The 23,380-nt window shown below is 35.5% G+C and overlaps 1 protein-coding gene across 1 annotated transcript; it reads right to left on the reverse strand.

The window, feature by feature from the left end:
- Window positions 1–643: 643 nt before the first annotated feature.
- Window positions 644–4,569, reverse strand: LOC113341453. Its single transcript, XM_026586332.1, has 2 exons — window positions 2,406–4,569; window positions 644–2,324 (listed from the first exon to the last, which is right to left on the reverse strand). The coding sequence occupies exons 1-2, from the start codon at window positions 2,992–2,994 to the stop codon at window positions 1,624–1,626; spliced, it is 1,290 nt and encodes a 429-aa protein (XP_026442117.1). The 5' UTR covers window positions 2,995–4,569; the 3' UTR covers window positions 644–1,623.
- Between the last annotated feature and the right edge of the window lie 18,811 nt (window positions 4,570–23,380).

Raw genomic sequence — 23,380 nt, forward strand, 5'->3', positions numbered from 1 at the left:
GAAGAGTTTCATCTTGACTGAGAATTCTCGATTTTTGTCGGAATGAGCATGTATGCCAGTGTTATAATATTTAAAATTTCCGTGAGAGGCTAGCCAGTCGTGCTACTATATCGTAACACGACTTATGTCTCAATATAGGAGATAGAGTAGAAATAGATTTTCCAAGTGATAGATGAGTTTAAGTCTCCACATACTTTTTGTTGATGAAGTTCCACAAGCTCCCCTTAGTAGTTCTCCGTCTTCAAATGATGAACGCCGAGAGATCTAAGCTCAACTACACCATCTATGTCCTAGTCGGAGACATCTATAAATAGGCTAGAAATCAAGATATATATTTTTGATCACTAATATTGACAAACATGCTTGAGATAGCAACGCATGAGAGTTCGCCCGAGAAATGATCTAACAGGAAGGTACGATGGACGGGGTTGCTCCAGGTGCTTCTCATGAGGGGTAGAGAACGTCGGAGATCTGGGCTTGGATATATTTCGGAGTCGAGGACTGCTCCAATTTAAGGTGGTGGTTATCATGTACCTGAGTACGATAACAAGGTTGGGTGATAGATTTTAGGATAAACCTCTCTTGATTCGTGAGAATCAAGCCTAGAGAAGAAGAAAGAGATTTGATAAAGAAAATCAGCCTATGGAAGAAGAAGAACAAAGTTCTATTTAGATTAATAATTTGCTTAGCTTTTCCATTACAGACAACTAGCCTTTATATAGCTAGGTTAAGAGTAAAGACAACTACTAATAGGCACCCTTACAAATGATAAATACTAACAACCCACTCGAATACGATAAGGGCACTCCCCTTTGACACCGGGCTCATGATATTCCACTCTCCTTGAAAACATCCTTGTCCTCAAGGATGAAGGTGAAAAGAACAGATCAAATGTCCGCGGGACAACGCCAAGATCCGCGATAAAATTACCATCCTTGCTATATTCATCCCAGTAATGAGTCAGGGAAGCCTGTAAGAGTATATGTATGGTGGACCTGGTAGCCCTTGCTTTGGTAACAGACCTGGCGAAATTTGCATCTGCCTTTGTTGTAGTGAACAGTCCCGTGTACAAGTGAACAGTCCAAATTCGTTGGAACAGTCTCCGGTTCGTTTTTATCTTGGCAGGTACTCTTGGTAACACCTCGGAAAATGTCAGGCTTGTATGTGTGTACAAAGGGACAATGTAGCTTCCTTACCATGGTAGAGCAGTTACGCACATTGAGCTGTCCATCACAGTTTGGTGCAAGTTGCTTGAGCTTGTAATTCTGATGTGATCCTGCAACTTCTCCAGAATCTGAAAGTGAAAACTAGCCAGCACCACGGAAGTGCAGTCCATTATGAACCATAGAACCTTACTTTCACAGGCCACTGACTTCGACATAGCAAGAATGTGCATCACATTGTGTAAGAGTTGTACTGCTTGCTCCCTTTCATAAGACTTAAGCTCCAACAATTTACCAGCGAAGACTTGTCTAGCATCAGAGAAAGCATGAGTAATCCAGAGAATATCATCAGCACCACTACTCAATATCCACACTGCACTCCCAGCTAATATAGTAAATAGTTATTGTGCCCAAAACTGATCAGCAGTAACACACTTGGGCTTGGCAACAAAATTTGCAACTATTTCATTACGAATCCTAGCTGACACAATTTGAACTTCCATCTCAAGTATCCTACCACTAATAGCCTTACACGGAGGAGTTGAATCACCCGAGGTATGAGCTGAGTTTCCGTAATCCCCATAAGAACTGAAATGGTCAAACTCACATTTGCAGCATTCCCACGGTAAACAAGTCCAATATCTTCATAATTCGCAGCTTGGTACGCACTCATGTAAACACCTCTCTCCTTAGCAGTCTTGACCTTATACAAACTTAGATGATGCAGCTGGTTCACCATTGCTTCAGCTCCCAGAATTGGACAGGGAAATAAGCTCGTGAATACAGGCCATTCCAGCTGCTCAAGAGCTGCAGCATAGACCCTTGTCTCATATGCGAACCTTATGACCAAAGTGACAGCATAAACTTCAGTAAGAAATGGCCTTGGTGCAACCCTATCTGAAATTTCAACCTTGAGAATTGATCTTGGTGCACTCCCATTGAAATTTCTGAACTGACCAAACATTCCTACTAGTACACAATTTCGCTTTGAATTGTCAGCCTTGAACGTGTATGTAATGGTATAAGATAGGGTATCCTTGAGAGTATTGAGACCAAACAAAAAATAATTCAAGGTTGCTTTCATAAACGGTTTGCGAGTATTGTGACACACCTTCCTTAGGCCTGTAGAGTACAACTTGAACTTCCACTTCAAATAGTTCCCTGATAACAAATAAACCTTTAGAACTTGAACTGCCATGAGTAAGGCCTTAGTTATAAGCAATGTAAAATGCGAGAAGGAACCTATTATCAAGAGATAAAAATTGCTGCTCACGACTGTGGGAACTGGAAGAAAAAACACCGAGAGAAATTCGCACTTCTTCGGAAAAATCTGTAACACAAGTTTATTTCTCTCTGAGATTTTAACATACAGCTTACCAGTATCACCCCATTGCTTCAACAAGAGATGAATAGAAGTCTTTAGATGCATTTGACAGAACCCATGATAGAAGATAGTCGAAGTATTGAACGTATGTGGCTTTATGCATTTAGACCAGAAATTAAAAACTTTGCAGCAGTAACAACACATATACTGTTCTCTTTCGACTTTCCTCTCCATAAACCAGCCACTCTTAAGTTGTAATAATAAGTGGTTCCCATACCAACTAATACCAGAAAAAATAGAGCCAAGTAATCCCAGTAATGCCATGAAAAACAATACATAATCACAGCCATTAACTTGCTGCAATATTCTTTCAAACAACATGCAAGCCTCAAGACTGTCACAATTTTCAGCACTCGAAAATGTACTCGGATACTCAAATAAAAAATCTAAACGGTACAGACGCTCTAGAATTAGCTTAAGTACAGAATCACCATCATAGACACCCATCAAAATTGACCCAATAACAACAGTCACCCAAGAAGTAATTTTATCAAAACGAAATTCAGAAGGATTAGCAAAATAAAAAGAAAAATACTCTGTAGCACTATCCAACGCCTTGCCATGATCGTATATCCAACGAGCAGAATGCTTGAAAATTAAGAGACATTCATCTATTATTATAGTGTAACTCCCTTGCCTTGTTTAAGTTGCAGGAGAGAATCATCTCTGCACTGCCACTACTCCAATTACAAGCTACACTCTCAGGCATTTGAACAAACAACTTTCCATCAACATGAATTTCAGCATCATTAACAAACAAGGGAGTTATTGAATCTACAAACCAAAATCTGATTGGAACCCACAGCTAAGAATCAATTTTCCAAAAAAAATCGGTGGTACTACTGCATACTTACCACGATCAAAAATGCAACTAGAATCATCAAGACTAACATAAAAGCACTCCTGACAGTTCCATTTGTTGTGAAGAGTGATGAAGTCCTTCAATCTGTGAAGGTTTTCATAACTAACCTCAACAACTTGAACCTGATTCTTGTTGTCGAAATCACTCACTGCAGATTTGCCAATTTCTTTAAACTGAAAACTCGCAGTATGAATTGAATCATCTTTTGTTTCATACCCAAAGTGAATTAACAATCGAAGCAAATCACCATTAGAATTTGAGGAGAAAGCCGCATACTTACCCAGGTCGAATAACGAGAGAGTAACATCACGATGGAGAAAGAAATAATCCAGACAAAGAAGCTTGTAGTGGTGAAAGAAGAACTCAATTAAACATTCAACAGTTCGATGGGTCTCTTAAAAAAATAGGACGCAATTTTGCACACATAGTTCAGTCATGCCGCTGTTTCTGAACCGATTCACTTCCAAAATATTGAACTCACCGGTTCTGGCGACTTCAATAACATCATTTTTCACCACTGTCTCATACTGAGAATTCTCATCAACAGACAAATCATTCTTCTCATGAAATAAAAATGAGGGAATTAACCCTAAATTGAGAGAATCATCTTCTTCGTCGACAGCGGAAGGAATTGAGTTAACCACTTCTTCAAAGAAAACAGAAGGAATTAACTCCACTTCTGGAAATTCATTAATAACTATAGAAGAGATTTCCACTCTGCAAGGAGATGGATGAGATGGGAGCAGTACACTTGTGAAACAGGATCAATCTCAATCTCTTTGCTGCCTTGTCCATATTTTTTAACCACCTCCGAAGGCAAGAATTTTGAGATGGAGAGTTAATTCTTTCCGACCAATAATTGTACCAATATATGCATCCTTTTAAATTCTCTCTTGCTAGCCTTTCCAATTTCTTAATCGGTACCAATTTTCCATTCATTTGTACCCATTTTTCATTCTGTAAATCCATTTCTGCAACCATGATTAGGGTATGGATCGAAACGGCTCTAAATACCAATTATCATGTACCTGAGTAAGATGACAAGGTTGGGTGATAGATTTGAGGATAAACCTCTCTTGATTCGTGAGAATCAAGCCAAGAGAAGAAGAAAGAGATCTGATTCAGTGAATCAGCCTATGGAAGAAGAAGAACAAAGTTCTATTTAGAATAATAATTTGCTTAGCTTTTCCATTACAGACCACTAGCCTTTATATAGCTAGGTTAAGAGTAAGGACAACTACTAATAGGCACCCTTACGAATGATAAATACTAACTAATACTAACAACCCAATCGAATACGATAAGGGCACTCCCCTTTGATACCGGGCACATGACGGTGGTATTGTAATACCCCGATTTCGGCAGTGTTCTGCCGATGGAATGAAATATAGGTAATGATTTGTCATTTCCTAACAGCGAGGCCTGATGGGTTTACTTGCCTGAGTTTTGGGGAAAACTTCACAGTTAAGCGTGCTCGGCCGAAAGTAATCATGGGATGGTGACCTCTTGGGAAGCTATTGCTGGGATGACCGCAGTAGTGCCGTTAAAAATCCCACACCGCAGTGGGTAAGTGGGAACAATATCGGTGTTAGTTGGGATACAACTAGGGACGTGTCACTTGTGCTCTGGTGGGAGAGTATGCTGGGCCGTCATGCCTGATATTGGCTTCACAAGAGACAAGGAACGTATGTATTATACCAAGGCCTTTTCAGCACAATTGGCTCCATACTTGGCAGAAAACTCTGCAGTTAAGCGTGCTCGGGCGGGAGAAATTCAGGGATGGGTGACCATCCGGGAAGTTTCTGCTGGATTACCGCAGCGATGCCCGTTAAAAACCCCACACTGCCGGACAACTGCAGTGGCTAAGTGGGGAAAATACCGGTGGAAGGATAGGTCATTACAGATACAAGGTTCGTAATTGTGGACAACACTTGGTATAATATGGTGATTCTGATGGAATAACTACCGCACTTGCCGAAGTTGGTTTAGCAGTTCTACTACTATTTCTTAGCTCAACTCTATGATTGATTTCCGTTTGAGATTTTTAAGCATCGTGTTCAACATCAAAAGAGACAACCACTTCCCTAGTTAGGGATGATGGGTGAATTGCGATAGTTAAACTTTTAAATCTCCTTACTGAGTTGGAAATACGAACCAGACCAGTTATTTCCTGTTCAACCAGACCTTTGTTGAGTGACATAACACCTACTATTATTAGATAATTGGTTTGCCACTTGCTTATGGATAACCGGAAGGCCCTTATCCACTATGGATGAGGAGTGGGCTTATAATAGGCCCATATCAAAAAATTTAAAAGTTGGTGACATATTGGAGGAAGGGCCCATATTGATATTTCTTCTCAAAATGTCATATTCCCTTTTCTCTAGAATGTTGATCAACGACAATGACCTTCCTCTTTAAGTTACTTCACGTAACCAAGTTATCTTCTTAAGTATCTGTTACCACATCATGACGAACTTCCGTGGGATTCGCAACTTCAGTGGTAGAATATGATTCTGATGATACAACAACTAGGGGTACTATTTTTATGTAATTTTTCGTTTTTCTCTTACTTTATACTTCTGGTAGAACAATTATACATTATTTTTCCTAAAAACACTTTCCTTTTCGACCAAAAAAAATAAAATCCATGCGCACAAAGGCTAATTTTATTTTAAAGAATACTCCCAGCCCTGCTTGTGGGATGATGGGGCAAGATTTTTACTCATTGATTACTTCGAACCTGGCTCCATCCCGTGTTTCAGGAAAAAAATAAAATAATAAATAGTAGAAAGTCGTTATTGTGCTTATATATTACTCTACGTGTTTAATTGGTATTACAGTAAGGAATGATGCTAATTGGAACAAAAAGGCAAGAGGTATTAGGGGATGAATATGCAACTAATTCTATCTTACCATGCGTGGTTAAACACTTGGATTAACATGCGTTGTTTTTATTTGAACAACTAGATGACAGTGAACAATCATGAATACAACATAATGCAAACTCTCTTTTATAACCTTCTAAATGATGAAACGCTGAAAGTGACCAAGACGGAGGACACACCAAGACAAATGGGTTTACATATCAACATTGCTCTAATAATGATGAATTGTGATGCTGAATCGGGATTTGGGCTGACTTTCTGTGATTATACAGGAAATATCAAAGAAGCTAGACGGATGTATTCCACAACAACAACAACAGAGAAACTAGAGATAGAAGGTGCTGAAGCAGCTTTCAAATGGGCCACAGAGTGGAGTGGACATACAATTACCTTCAGAAGTAATACGGAACCTACTCTTTGTTGTTTATAGGAAAGTATGCAAAGACAAGACAACAAAGATACAAGCTCATTGGGGAATTCTGCAACAACACTAAATTCGACATCCATTTCTTAGTTAACTATTTTGTACTATTTAGGAGATCAACTTTAATTTGGGAAGCTAATATATCAACTTTTTGTCACAAATTCTCAATCAATCATACCTGGACAAGATATGCCTTATGGGAAATCTTAACTTTTTTGAATATTAAGAATTGGAACCAATATGTAATGGTTCATAGAACCTTCAACTATGTATATCATAGTACTTTACCTTATGTAACATGAGGGAAACCTCTTTTTCTATAAAAAGAAAACATGCGTTATTTTTCTAGCAGTCAATGTTATATATGCTAAACTATCATTGTATACGTGACACCAAAAAGAACTATCATTGCATATCAAAAAAATAAAATATTATTGTATTTGTGATTGTCATCCCAGATTATTCATTTTAGATATCTTTACTTGGAAAAGTAAATCTCATACACGAAAATTGAATGAACACCAAGTCTACATTAGTTGACTGAAACAATCAACCCCAACTAAGAAAATAAATTCCAAGTTTTGCTAATTTTGTATTAGCTCTAAACATCGATAACTGGACTAAATTAAGTTAAGATTATACGTCAAGACAAATGAGCTAATGATTTCTAAGAATTACTGCTTCAGCAAGGAATGATCGTTATTGACTCGATTCCAGGAGTATCGGTCGAAATTATGCCGCCTAATTCTTGTTCATCAAAGATTTACTACTAAATCCTTAGAAAAACTTGCACTCAAGGTAATTTAAATATTCAAGAAGATAAAAAAATTAAGTAAGAAAATTGAAGCGGGCAAATGTGTCAAAGCACGCCTCGACGCTCTATAAATAGGCATACTCACACGGTGGTTGTTTCTAGTACATACTCTAATAGAGGCTGCAGATACGATTGATGTAAAGCTTGCCGTAAACTCCGATGGGAAAGTTTGTAACTCAATCCCCAACAAATTTTACCACCCCGCAAAGCTTACGTATTTCATACCAATTTTACGTGGCAATAACCGCCTCAAGCGTATGAAGAAGTGAGTGGTCCATTTCGTTGTATAAAAGGAAGAATCAAATGAAGAGTTGAGCATAACCGTTTTACTCCCTCTCGCTCCGCTCTGCTCTCAGATGTCTCCAGTCTCTCTCACTTTAACTCACCATTTCTTGATTTTCTTCTCTCTCTAAAAAAATAAAAATCCAAAAAGAAAAATCTTGTTTCAGAAGTTTGAAGATTATTTGGTAGCGAAAACCATAAATGATAAGTTCTTCTTCTTCTTGTTCTTCTCAGCCTCTGCTTCTGCAGAGTAGCAAGAACAAATCATTTTATCCTTTTAAATTATCTCATCTTATATTGATTAAGAAACCCAAGTTTTTTAGCTTTCATCGGAAACGTAATTACAACAATGTCGATATATCTCATTCGATTTCACTACAATCTAAAGATGCTATTAGTTCGATTTCTTGCAAATCGTCTTCCTATGATTCATCTTTTTCTCCCACAATCAGAGGTAATTAATTTCCTCCTTTTCTTGGCTATTTTACTGATTCTAAGGATCTTTCTTAGTAGAATTTAGTTTGATTTATCATTTAGTTTCTTGATTTTTTGATACATTTCTTTTTAAATTTTCATCTTTATCCTTAATTCATTGCGTTTTTTTATGCTGAGAAAATTTAGTTGATCATTGTATTTTGTGTTTCTTTTTATGTCTATAATCTACACTTGCATCCATCAATCGATTATTACTTTCTAACAATTTGATTATCACGGTTTAGTTTCTTTTAAATTACATTCTCAAACCTTAAGGGAATCTTGTGTTATAAACAAATTGCTTTAATCCTTTATGTCTAATCGAGAAATCGGATTTATATGTAAATTACAGAGCCATGATGGAAACAACGAAATTCCATCTCTGACAAAACACATAAGTTAATCGTACTATTATATTCTTCTGCTTATATTATTACTCGATCTATGGTTATTATCTTTTTCGATATATATGGTTTTTATCTTTTTCGATATTAGGTATCACTGTGGCCTTATGGCCCATGTTCAACCTTCCATCTTGGTATATTGCTTTATAGTCAAGGTTATTCAACATATGCCTTATTAACCTAGCATTGAATAACACATAAGTTACTTCCATATTTTCAACAATATTTGAGTTCATATATAGTATTTTCTTGGAAGATAAGCTTCTGACATGTTACTATTTGTTTTCAAGTTACCTAATTAGTATAAAAAACTAATTTGATTGCTCATAATTTTTGGAAGAGTTGCATGTTAATATATTTCCTAAAAAAAACAATTGTAACAGGTTTCTAAGGTTTTATTCAACCTATATATATTATAGAACTCATCCAATATAAGTTAATATGCATGTTTGGATCATATGATCATAAGAATCCATTAAAAAAAATTGTTGATGGAAAGAACTAAATATGTAGTTCATATATTTGTGTGTTCATACTTTACGCCAATGGTACTCAAAAATCCCATGGCTTTGAAGATTTTTAGAATTAGATTTGAACTCATATGAGAGTGAACCTTCATACCATATATTACTCGTTTAAGTTTAATAAATTAAATTCACAGCATTGAAGAACGTTTAACAATTAACACGAGACAAAAAGAAAAGAAGAGACAAGCAAAAAGTGATAATGATTCACCAACTTAACACATAAACTTATATATCCATATTCATTAAAGGTTGGCTAATATAACCAAACAGGTAATAAAATCCCCATTAACAAAAATTATAAATTTTCCCACCAATCTCGTCGACGCCATCAATCAATAATATCATGAGAATCTTGAGCAGAAACAACAACCTTTTTTTTGCCCCTCGACTTTGATTTTGTTATTTGTTGCTAATTTTCCAAAGCATCCCAAGTGTTCCAAAAATTAAGTTCATCATGTTTTTCCATTAGATGATTGAGTATGTATTCAACCCCCTCCAAACCCAATTCATGTACCATTTTTTCTCCCTCGTCTAATTTGGTTGGAATTTTTCTTTAATATCCTCTAATTGGTCGGTGGTGTTTTGTTTCCTTAAAATCGATTATTTTTTTTATTTCTTATCATGTTCATGATTTTTTTTTATCAACTCTAACGTATGAATGTATATTTATTTTATGTTTTTATTATTATGTTCTTGATTCTAAATACCCTTTTAAATATCTAAAGTTTAGAGGAGATAACTAAATATTAAAATCTAGATTTTCTTAATTTTGCTTATGTTTTCCAAGTCAATAAATTTGTCATTTCTTAGCTTGTCATGTTTAAATTCAAACGTAAATCCTGTCTCTCGTTAGCATTACCCCAAAGTCGTACCATTACATTATCCGAATATCACCTTATTTACATAGAATTTCCCTATTATGAGTATGACCTACTTAGTTAAATATGTAACAGTTAAACCTTGTTTCACATTTTCAAACTACTTAAAATTAATATGGAGATCTAATTTTATATTGTCTGGTCAAGCTTTCAACAATCTATCCAATGCTTCCCAATGTGAATATGTTATATTCATTTCTTTATGATATTGACTTACACCTACGTTTAGAGTATTTAACTTTTGTTTTCTGCGGTGTCCACAATTTTTGTATTTGCATTGGTATCATTTTTTCAATAAAAAAATCAGAGTCGTCCAATATGAAAAATTAGTCGGCAATTAATATGTATACAAATATATTTGCATGCAATTGATCTCTATCACATGTACATACATAAGTAAAGCTGAAAAAATAATGGTAAACTGAATAATAATTATGTTTGAATGTTTGGTATAAGGGATATGCTAGCAACTAAATGTGTGTAGACTTAATATCAAATTGTTAGACGCACTATTTTACAAACATTGTTTGGCATACAGGTCTACAATCAAACAATATAGCTAAAAAAAGTGTCTAAAAATAAAAGTGGGTAAAATCAATTAATAATGGAGGTAGTATGATAATTTTAAATTTCCTACAACAATAATAGGCGGTTTTGTTCGGTTGATGCATCTGGTAAAAAAAATTCTTAATATCTGGAGAGTACGATTATTTGAGCGCTGAAAAACCTGAAAAACTAGCAAAACATTACTGGGATAATTTTACTGTGCTTTGGGAAACTATACTAGTAATGTTTTGGTAGTTTTACTTGAGAAATCTCTCATCACATAGCCAGCACCATTATCCATAGTAATGTTTCCTAAAGCAATGTGATACTCTTTTTCATACAGACCAGTATATAGTAGAATTGTTGTTTTTTCCCAGAGAGCAAGTTCATGGGCAACATAATTACAAGTTCTATGTTGAAAAGTAAAGATACATCCGATTAAAGATGAAGCAAACAATTGAATGTCTTTGAAGGTAGCATTTCTAGGATTTCCATCAAACTTTCCTGATGAAAATTGGTTGATGAGATCTTTTGCGTCGCTTTCTATAATAATATGGGTAAGCTTTTGCTCTACATCCTTCTTCATACCATCCCAGATAGCTCTTGCTTCAGCTTCTTCTACCGGTTCAACATCAATATAATAGAAGCACAAAAGAAAGATTTACTTGAGAAATCCCTCATCAGATAGTCTGCACCATTATCCATATTAGTTTTATCATAAGCTCCATCAGTATTGTATTTTATCCATCCAAATGTTGGGGGCATCCAAGTATCGTTGTAACAAATGATGCAGTTATGGGAACTTTGAAACTTAGGTTTAACAGTTTGGAGCATTTCCCTAGCTCTATTGATGGCAGTAACATGATTTTCCTTAAGGCTTCAAAAGACTAAACTATTTCACAAAGACCACAAGATTGTAACAAAAGACAATATCTATCATCAGGAATTTTAGTAGCAAGGTAAATCAACCATAAATTCAGCCACTCAGTGAAATTTTTATCAATAAAAGCATTAATTAGTATTAGCACAGAAAGAATCCAGACACCAAAAATGACTAGGAAAATGGCATAGGATTAAAGCATGCATGATAAATTCATTAGAATCAGAGCATCTGCTACAAACGATGGAGTTCATAGGTATTCTGGTATGTAAAATAGTTTTGGCAGGCAGAGCATTCCTATCAGCTTTCCAAAGAAAAAGTTGAATATGATGTGGAACAAAAATTTTCCAAATTCACTTCCAAAGTTTATTACAAGGGGAGCGTCTAAGCTCTTTGAGTCCAAAGTAGGAAGATTTAGAGGAGAATCTGTCATTCTTTGAACGCTATAAAACCCTCCTATCATGAGTGCATAACTGGCTTAAGGGAATGGTGATGATATTCTTAACATGAGCATTATAAAAATAAGTATTTAATGTATTCATAATCCAAGATCTAGTCTTAACGTCAATAAAATAGGAGACTTTAATACTAGGGTCAGGGGGAACCAGAGGATTAGGAATAGCAGAACCTAAGGTGGGAATCCACTTATCACATTGAGGGTTAATGAACTTACCATCTCCCACAATCCAGGAGATGAAAGCGTAATCATTTCTTTTAATGCATGTAGGCATCTCCAAGTCCAAAAACAAACATTAGGACATTTAGCATTAAGGAAGTCGATCTTAAGATAATATTTAGATTTTATCACAAAACCTAGGAGACAATCAGGAAGCATTTCTAGCTAACATAGTGAGGTTATTTATCTCAGGCTTCACCTTCAGATTTAGGAGAACAGAGAATATCCCACCCAAGAAGCTAAAGTTTTATATCATTACGATCAATCTCTCCCCTCTACCAAAACATACAGGTGAGTATCCATATTTCTGCATAAATATTAGGAATGAGAAAAGCACCCATATGATATAAAGGGATAGCCTAGACAACATGATTGACTAAGGTAGTTCTAGAATCTTGTGACAAGAGTCTATAAAACCAAGAGGAAATTATACCATCCACAACTTGCAATTATCCTATATGGGTTTGAATCTTAGAAGCTTGGAAAGTTATAGGGGTACCAAGATATTTCTCTCCTAGATATCTATTATGGATATCAAGAATATTGTACAAATGATTCATAAAAGGTTCAGAAAGTTTTCTACTAAATACAATCCCAAATTTATCAAATTAATTTCCTGGCTAGAGAAGAAAGACCTTCTCGTAAGCAGTGGAAGAAATATAGTAGTGCAACCGAAAGTGACTCGGAAAACTCAGATGGAGGATATGGGTATTATGTTGAAGAGATATATTCAAGCAAGAAGAATTCAGATGCATATGAAGAAGAGAAGGGGTTATCAAGGTATTATGAGAATAAGCTTTATGAGAGTGAGAAGACACATCCTGCAATCTTCGCCAGGACCATGCAAAAGAAGATGAAGATGAGATTCTAGAAGAAGAGATTGACGAGGGAACTAGACAAAGTGGTAGTGATATTTCCGATTCAATAGATTCTAGGTATGGATCTCCTGCACCATCTGGAAGTGATTACAGTAATCAATATGAAGAAGAAGTTTGGGAAAGCTACGATGAGAAGGATTAGAAAAGTCCTCCTTTGGGATATCAACATGACCTAAGGTAATGGGCTTTGAAAAAAGCGTGATGATGATTAGCAAGTTCCTTTTAAACAGATCATGTTGATATTAATATGCTTCTAGTCTTCTTTATTTTTGGTGTTGCTAATGTTTATCCTATATTTGTGAAGTTTGTTTCGGCCAGAGTGATCAGTTTGTTTAGCCAAATTTTGTTATTGATGGAAACTACTGGCAGTAGTTGGGTGGGGGTATTTTCTTGTGTTTTTTTGGTGGAAAGTTTGAGAAAACTGATTCTCATCCATATGGGTTGGATGAATTATGTAATTAGTATTGTTGCTTATGGTTTGAAATTTATGTTGAATCTTATGAACTTTAGTTAAAGTAGTTGATCTTTTAAGGTTGAGAATACTAATTTCATAAACTGAACTGAAGTAATGAGTAAAGAGCTTATAAATTGAAATTTATAGGTTAATGATTACTAGGAAGAAGTATTGAAGATTGGTAAGGCTTGATTGCAAACATGAAGAACACAAAATTGTTTCTTTTAGTCTTCGTACATAATGCAGGAGAGAGGTTTTTCACCTACTTAAGCTTCGGACGAGATAATTTCCCTCTTTTGAGTTTCATTAAAATATCTTAAGAGCGAGATTTCAAAGGCCATCTCCAGGTAGCTAGTATAAACGTGTGTTCATCAGTCGTTGAAAAAACTCAGTATCTTACATTTGTAGGGACGTTATGATTTAGGGGGACTTTAATAATATATTCAAAAGGTTTGTGAAAAAGCGGGGGTCTAACAACCACATCCAATATTTCGTTTGGCAATCTGAATAGACAAACTCCAATATACTTTCAAGAGAATCAACTAGACAGTTAGACTCAATCTAGAGAAAAGTGTATCAAAGAGTTTTATATCTCTATCTCTCACTTCAATCTGCAATCAACAAGTAGAAATTTGCGAGCTCGATTGAATATAAGAGAAATAACTTGAATGGTACCAAAGACCAATGTTCTAGGATCAATCAATTTCAATCAACAACCAAAGGTTGGATTTCCCAATTGATCGATTCAACGCACAACCTGTGATATTTCAATTATATAACAAAATATAATGCGGAAAAGAAATAACACAGACACCATAATATTATTAATGAGGAAAACCGCAAATGCAGAAAAACCATGGGACCTAGTCCAGATTTGAAAACCACACTGTATTAAGCCACTACAGACACTAGCCTACTACCAATGAACTTTGGACCGGACTGTAGTTGAACCCTAGATAATCAATCTCACACTGATTCAAGGTACAGTTGCGCTCCTTACGTCTCTGATCCAAGTAGAATACTACGCACTTGATTCCCTTAGTTGATCTCACCCACAACTAAGAGTTGCTACGACCCAAAGTCGAAGACTTGATAAACAAATATGTCTCACTCAGAAAAGTCTATTAGAATAGATAAATCTGTCTCCCACAGAAATACCTGCGAGTTTTGTTCCATCTTTTGATAAATCAAGGTGAACATGAACCAATTCATAACCCAGACTTATATTCTCGAAGAAAAACCTAGTATTATCAATCACCTCACAATAATCTTAATCATATGGTAGCGAAACAAGATATTGTGGAATCACAAACGATGAGACGAAGATGTTTGTGACTACTTTTTATCTTGCCTATCGGAGATTAAATCTCGATCTAGTCTTAAAGAAGATAGTACTCAATACGATAGAAACAATAATATCAGATCACGCAACTACAGAGAAAATAGTTGGGTCTGGCTTCACGATCCCAATGAAATCTTCAAGTCGTTAACCGACAGGGTTTCGTGAAAAACCTAAGGTTAAAGGAGAATCGACTCTAGCTTATGCAACTAGTATCACACAGGAGGTGTACGGATTAGGTTTCCCAGTTGCTAGAGTTCTCCTTTATATAGTTTTCAATTCAGGGTTTGCAATCTAAGTTACCTTGGTAACAAAGCATTCAATATTCACCGTTAAATGAAAACCTGATTAGATTCAAGATAATATCTTTCAACCCTTAGATTGAACTTAGCTTGTTACACGCAAATGAAATGTACCTTCATTTAGGTTTATGTAGCCGTACCTAAACGAGTACACCATATTGGCTCAACCGTAGTTAACCAAGGTTAACTATATGAAAACTCTCATATCAACCTTATTCATCTTAACCATAACTAGTTCAAATAACTCAAATGAATCTAGTTAAAGAGTTGTTCAATTGCTATATTCTCATAGAAGTATACAAGTACACAAATCAGTCTGATTCACTCGAATCAATTCATGAACATTATAACCATGATTTGCAACGAATGCATTCCTTAATATATAAATATATTAGTTCATGTACATAACCGATTTTAGAACGTACGCGAACGGGTACGTATACTTGAAATACCCGTACTGAAATTGGGTTTCGCCCGCGAACGGGTACGCATACCACCAATCCTAGCAGAAAATCTCGAACATGAACCTTACTCCAGTACGCACACGGGTGCATATACTTAGATTCCCGAACTTCTCAAACCAACAGGTATGCATACGGGTGCGCATACTATGGTTCTCAGACATGGATTACATGTGTGCAAGAGTACACAACATGTCACAATCCAATAATGGTTAAGTGTTATAAAGTCTTATTTCAATCATTGAAACTTTCTTAGAGAATGACAATATCCGTTTGTACACACTATTAGCATCAAAGCAATTTTCAAGTTATTAAAATAATCATAACTAAACATTCCAAGTATACACCAAATGATTGTATCACGCAAACCGTGTAAGATGTTACTCGGAAATTTTCACATGATCATCTTTTGACTTTCGTCAAGAATATAAGATGAACTTGGTCGAAGCGAAAGCTTTCCAACACACATTTCGAGAAATATATAAGCGAAACTCAGCTCGAAATCTCAAATGTGTATAATAGAAAACTATATCGTAACACGACTTATGTCTCAATATAGGAGATAGAGTAGAAATAGACTTTCCAAGTAATAGATGAGTTTCAGTCTCCACATACCTTTTTGTTGATGAAGTTCCACAAGCTCTCCTTAGTAGTTCTTCGTCTTCAATGATGAACGTCGTGAAGTCTAATGCTCAACTACACAATCTATCCTAGTTCGAGACATCTATAAGTAGACTAGAAATCAAGACTTATAGTTTTGATCACTAACATTGACAAACAAGCTTGAGATAGCAACGCTTGCGATTTCGACCAAGCAGTGCTCTAACAGTTTGATATCTCTTAAAATCCTATATGCTAAACAACACTTTCCGCTGATATCATTATTTCGTCTAGGATTTTTCTGAATTACCAAAAAGAACTTTGCCATCTAATTAATTGGGGATCCCTTGGACTCCTAATGGAGAGAGCATAATTAGGATCATACATATATAACTAAGAATAGATAAGAATAAATTGTCTTGTTTCTCGCATATGAAAACAACGCTATATTTTTCCTTCGTTATTCTCTGTGAATCGAAAAGCACCCCGGACCCTTATCTTTCAAGCGCTTCATCAAATTTGCATCCAAGATTGGTATATATACTTAATACACATGATCTGGAATTCTTTTTCGGGTTCATGAATAATCTACGTCACCGTCATAAAATATCTTAGTTTCTCACGAGGTTCACCTAGCAAAGAAATACTAATCTCTCGTGAAGACATCATTGCCTTAACTTTGGTTCTCTCTTGGATGAATTGGTTAGTCTTTCGTCAATATAAAATAATAACCCACAATAGTGTATTCCACGATTTATGTATCTTTCCCGTTATAATATTATCAGTGAAAAACTAAAATCCATCTGCACTGTTCGACATAAAAGCTTACTCGACAATTATCATATATACAAACATAAATGTATGCAACTAATCTTATGTATGTAATTAATGTCTAGCGCCTATATGTACGAAGTGGAAGTTAAAAAAAATGATGAAAAAATTGATAAAAAAAATCTGATCCTAATGTATAAACTTGAATATCTAAACATCCATAATTTTCACCATTTGAAATACGTACCACCTTGTAGTCATCGATGCTGTTATCATATCCAAAGCCGTATTTTACTTTGAACCTGTCACTTGAAAATTTACGTTCTGGAATTTCTTTAAATTCTTTCGTCGATGGATTCCAAATATAAATTGTTAAATTGCAAGAATCCTTAAAAACACCTAAGAAGATCAAGCCATCACAAGAACCCAGTATTATAAGGGCCTTAACATACTTCTCTTGTTGGAACGGGGAATTACGGTAATCTACACGAACACCTCCGTCACGTTCTTATTCACCTCCTCCTAATGATAATTTCAATACTGAAGCATAATCTATGGAACTTAATCTTATTGCAAGGTTAGTATGTGACCATGTGTCGACAATAGTATTACTAAGCATGAGTATAAGATTATCGTTTCTTTGCTTGGATAGATTAAGGTGATTTTTGACAAATTTAGGGTTAGAAAGTAGAGTAAACCAAAGTTTGCATACGCAATTACATGCTAAGATGGAATTGACGGATAGTTTCACGAAGATCTTTACTTAAATATCTTCCGGAAGACCTGACAAAGACATGGCTTGATACGAAAGAGAGAGAACTTTAAAAAAACGTAAGACTATATTGTGAACTCAAAAAGAAAAACCTGAATTTAGGACGTGCACCCTTGAATCATGGAGTGCTTAAATAGATGAAAGCATGCGGTGAATCTGGAGACCAATTCTACCCGGATTGAATTCATTACGAATCTCCCCTTCTTTAAAATATTAAGTCATATGAGCTCCCACGTCGCCGATGAGTGTGACACTCTCCCTAAAATTAAATTAGATAAAAGCTTTGCGCATTAGTAATTTTGGAGAGGACAAGTGGCGGAACTCTATTGGTTGAGAAATTAAAAGATGGATTACACTCTGTTTACACCATGTATTTAACTGGCCGTTAATAACACCGTTAGCGAAAATGTGGGAATACAATACTTATGTCCATTTTTGTAAATAAAAAATTCATTACACTTCGGTTACACCGAATATTAACTGTACATTAACTAACGACGTTAGTGTGGACAATACCTACATCAAAAACTAGACCTAAAGCTAACAGAGACACCAATATATCGAAGCGAGTTTTATTTTGTTGTTCTTCTTCTTCTTCTTCTTCCTCTTTCTTCTGTTCTTCATGTCTTTCTCCCTGTTGAACTCAAATGCAATGAATAGCTTTTTTTTATGAGGGATTAATATAAATCTTGAGATCCAGATAAATCGAAGAAGAGGGTGATCAATCTGGAAGTGAATTCAGCTCTGAAAGATGAAGAAATAGAAATTAGGATTTCTACTAGAATTGAATAAGTTGTATGTTTGGAAGATGAGTTTGATTTAGAATATGCAGATGGAGATTAGAGATGGGTATTGTGTGTTGAGAGTAAGGGAGGAGATTTAACTACCGATTCTCAACTCACATGGAAGAATTAGTGAATTAGGGTTTTATGAGAACCAGTGATGGTGAATGAATTGAGTTTGAGTCCATGAGAAAAGTTACTAATAATGATGATGAGTCGATGGTGGTGTTCATTGAAGAACGGAAAAACAGTAAAGAGATATAATTAGGGTTTTATTTTGGGATGAAAGAATCAAGAGCAATTTTGAGATCCGGGGATGAGGATAAAGCTTAAGAACGGGATGCTGAAGGTAAATCAGAGTACATAAATTATGTGCTCATATATTTTGTATAAGGTTTAATTTCAGTTTCTTTTGGAAATTGAAATCTTAGGTTAGGGTAGGGGTGCACATATCCTACCCTTACCCACCACCCTATCCTACCCGTCACAATTTTTACCCGTATCCTACCCTACCCGATATTGACGGGTAGGGTGAAGGTTAAATTTATCTTATCCATCGTCAAATGGGTAAGATCTAACTTCAAAGTTGATTTTGTTTCATTTTATTTTTTTGTGTTAAATTGATTGAAAAAATCATAGGGTTTTACGATTTCATGCATGTTGTAGGATACGATATTAGGTAATCTTAATTGATTAGGACAGTTCCATTATATGATTGATTAGACACAGTTCCAATCATATCTAATCTTAATTGAGATTATTGATGTACATTGTTTGATATGAATTTGTTGTAGAATACAAGGAATCTGAGTGTGCAAATTCCTGATTTGAAATCCAAACTAATTTTCAGGTGAAAATTCACTAAACCCATATTTCCTTTTCCAATTTTTTACCCAAATACTAGGAGGGTTTTGTGTAGTTGAAGTAATTTTTATGTGGGGCTGCTCATTTTGTTGTTAGGAAGTTAATCTATGATGTGGGCTGAACTTTCATGTTGTTGGGTACCCTTATCTGATGATACTTGATTGTGTTAATTCTCATCTTCTTTTATTGTTCCGAATGTTATTATGCATGGTTTAGTTTAGAACTTGTCCTTTGTTGGATTCTTCGGGATGATCTACCGGTCAATATAGAAATTACTAGCATTATCAATCAACCTCCATTTAAAAATGTGATGTCCAACTCCGATACTATCAAATCAACGTCTAATCTAATGAAGGAAGTTAAATACCCAAGTGTGAAAAGAAAGGATCTATTTATATGGAATTTGTAGTTAATGTGTGGGTGTGTTCTTCTATATCATGTCAATTGTGTTGTATGAACAGTTTAAATCTCAACTGAGATTTTAAAATACAAGTACTCGTCTCCATTTGGTTTTAGACTTAAAATGGTAAGCATGTGCACCAAGGACTGGTTGGCACAGAAAAGCTGAAGACCCCTAGTCCCAGAAGGCCAAGTCCAGATCTCATTTCCATGCCATAACTTTGCAGTTATTAGAATTCTAGATCATTTCCTTTTTGCAAGGTCGGAAGCAAGGTGATTGCATAAATTATTATTTTAGAGCAAAAAATATATGGCATTAACTAACTTCTTTTTTGGGTCTGGAGATGGGAAGAGTAGGTATGACAATTTATTGGTGTAGTTGAGAAGACAACAACATTGAATTGAACGTTATGGGTGGTTTATCTCTATTTCTTATATAGATGAATCTTCTAATGAAATGATTCATCTAATGAAATATGTTCACAGTTTTATCTCTATTTCTTTTTTGACTTTCATCTTTTGTTTGTCTGATCTTGTTCTTTACACATCCAATTTCGTTTGAATAGAGATCCTAATTATGAAATTGTATCCTTGTAACCTCAAGAGAATGAATCTGCATGGATTTCTGTGATATACACCAATACCTGTCTCTAGATCTGTTGCCGTAGTCTCTTGGCAGTTCAATTGTTAGGTGCTGAGGCATTTGAGGTAGCTCAATACTGTTTCACCCTAGAAATTGATATACTATGCTCAGTAGCATTTAGGAGTGAACTATTATCAATATATGGTCATAACCATAGGTCATATATAGTCCATCGAAAAATTTAGGTTCATACTGGATTGGTGTTGTGGTTGTCAATCATCAACCATCTGATTATATTATGTATAAACAATGTCATAAAAGCAAACAAATTTGTTGTCAGCTTTCTTTATTTTCCTTGAACCAGAGCTTTGTGTTTTATTATGGATTTTGTTTTGAAAAATTGGCTGTCTCGGATATATCAAACTGGTCGGCTTTTAGTTCTTGTATTGTAATATTGATGTCGTTGAATTTCTTTTGAGACTAGTTTTCACATAAGGAAAAGTCAGTATACATGGTTTAGTTTGTGAAGGCTTAGTGTGAGGAAACATGGTTGATATTACAGAAATGATGTCAATGAGACCTCCTATTCCTTCTCAAGCTGCATCTCAATCTGTGCAACGAAGAGCCAGTGTTGTTGCATCTCCGCCACCTCCACCTCCACCATCTTCTCAACCTGAGGTCAGAGAAAGTATGAAGCGGAAGAGGACATCTTGGGTATGGGGGAATTTCAAAAAGAGTGTTGATGAAGCTGGTATTACATGGGGGAAGTGTAACTACTGTGAAGGTGGTAAATATAAGGCAGAATATGTAGGTGTAGAAAGTGTGTTAGCCTCGTTAGAATATGTAGGTGAAACTGGTGGTAGTCCTAGTCAAGAGATCTCTAGTTCTAGTTCTACGTTACATAGAAAGAAAAGATATAAGGCCCGTAGAGAATAACGTAAAACCCAATTGTCTATAATGGAGGATTTTGACAAATCCGACGTGGAAAGATACTTATCGGAACAGATTTACTCACCAACAAAAGACAAGAAATAAGGTTCAAAGTTTGATATATTGACTTGGTGGAAAAGCAATGCTGCAAGATTTGATATTCTGTCACTTATAGCAAGAGACATACTTGTTATTCCCGTCTCTTCAGTTGCAAGTGAATCCGCTTTCAGTACTGGAAAACGAATACTTGGTCATTTCCGAAGTTCTTTAAGACTCTGAACTGTGGAAGCATTGATTCTCCTACATAACTGGTTAAGGACATCGATTCATATGGATCCATCTACACTTGGAGCTGAAGAGAAGGAGGATGACGTCTTAGAGTCAGGTATGGAACTTGTTGCTATTAAATTTTACATGGATCCTTCTAACTCATTATACTACTAAGTATTATCTACACTACCAACTTTCCCTTCTCATTAATTGTATGTAAATACACTATACTTATGCTACCTACCTCAGTGCATTGAGATTCTCAATAGTGGTTAAGCTACAGAGATAGTGGATACGTTAGACGTACATAACTATAAATGCATAGTGATATCTTGAAACATACAGTTGATTGGCTGAGTTCAGAGTGATTAGAGGTACCCCACCGTATTAGACTGTTGCTGCTGAATAGGGTAAATCCAGAACACCAAATATGGATACATCATACATCTATTAGTCATGACACCAAATATAACAGCTTAGAAGTTCATACTCAGATGCACACAGTAGAGTGCATGAGAGCATGACACGCTAGGTTACTGTCATTGAAACGTTTGTAGAAATTATCTACCTGCTCGGTAGTTACTTTACATTTTCAATAGTCGTATATATACATTGAAGCTTGACTTGTTGGGATCTGATACATGACCAACTGATTCCACTTATTTTTGATACAGCTGATCTGTTATAATTGTTTATAGTAATATCTCTTCTCATGATTCCACATTGTTGATATGTTATGCAGATTTGTTCGGTGATTTTAGTGCTTATTCCATCATCGTAGATTATGATTGAAGGTCGTAGGAAGAGCTTTTGGTGATGAAATGAAGAACATGGAATTATGCTGGGATTCATCGTTGATTTCAAAAGAATAGAACTCTTGTTTCTTGAGACTACAAATGGCTTTGTGCCTAGCAGGATGCTTTTGTTTGTTCATTTTTTCCTAGTTAGATTGGCTACCATTAGGTACATATTTAGATATGCTGGCTCTTTGCTGTTTCAAGATTTTTTACTTTTTTTTTGTTTTTTGGATACAATCAAGGTAGTAAACTAGTAACCAGAAAATCAACAACATAATAAAAAAAAAGGAAACGTATATACCCGCCACCCTATCATACCCGACCCGCTATTAAACGGGTCGGATAGGATCTCACCCGTTTAATGGCGGGTAGGGTGACGGGTAAAAAAAAATTTACCCGCCATTCAACGGGTAGGATGGCGAAATGGGCCATATCCTACCCACCCTACCCATTGTGCAACCCTAGGTTAGGGTTTTTGAGAATTGAATCAAAAATTTGATTCCATTCTTCCATCAAACCTTTACTAACCCTAATTTCTAATTATTTTTGGTTTTCTTTCTACCGCCTGCTCTCTCTATTATTCTTCTATGTCCCTTTATTTCTCCCCATTTCTTCTTCGTTCATCATAGATTTTGTTGATGTAATTGTTGATTTTTTTCTTCTAATTATTGATTTTTGTTCTGATTATTTTGTTTCATTTTACTTTGTAGGTACCAATTTTGCTGAAAAGGATAAATTGACTAATTCAATTTGCTATTGGTAAACCTAATCCTTTTCTCCGTGTTCTCCTTTTCCGTACCTTTGTTTCATTGCACAGTCATTCTTTGGTTTCACAATGATGCAGTATGAGATGAACAAATATGGCAGTTCAGACAAATATGATTCCACAATTAGTGAGGTTGTTGGTCCAATTCTGCTTTTATTAACAGCAATCTGGAAATGAAAGTGCTTTTTTCAATACGAGTTGTTGGTGCAT

The sequence above is a fragment of the Papaver somniferum genome, unplaced genomic scaffold, assembly GCF_003573695.1.
Source record: "Papaver somniferum cultivar HN1 unplaced genomic scaffold, ASM357369v1 unplaced-scaffold_29, whole genome shotgun sequence".
Taxonomy (NCBI): domain Eukaryota; kingdom Viridiplantae; phylum Streptophyta; class Magnoliopsida; order Ranunculales; family Papaveraceae; genus Papaver; species Papaver somniferum.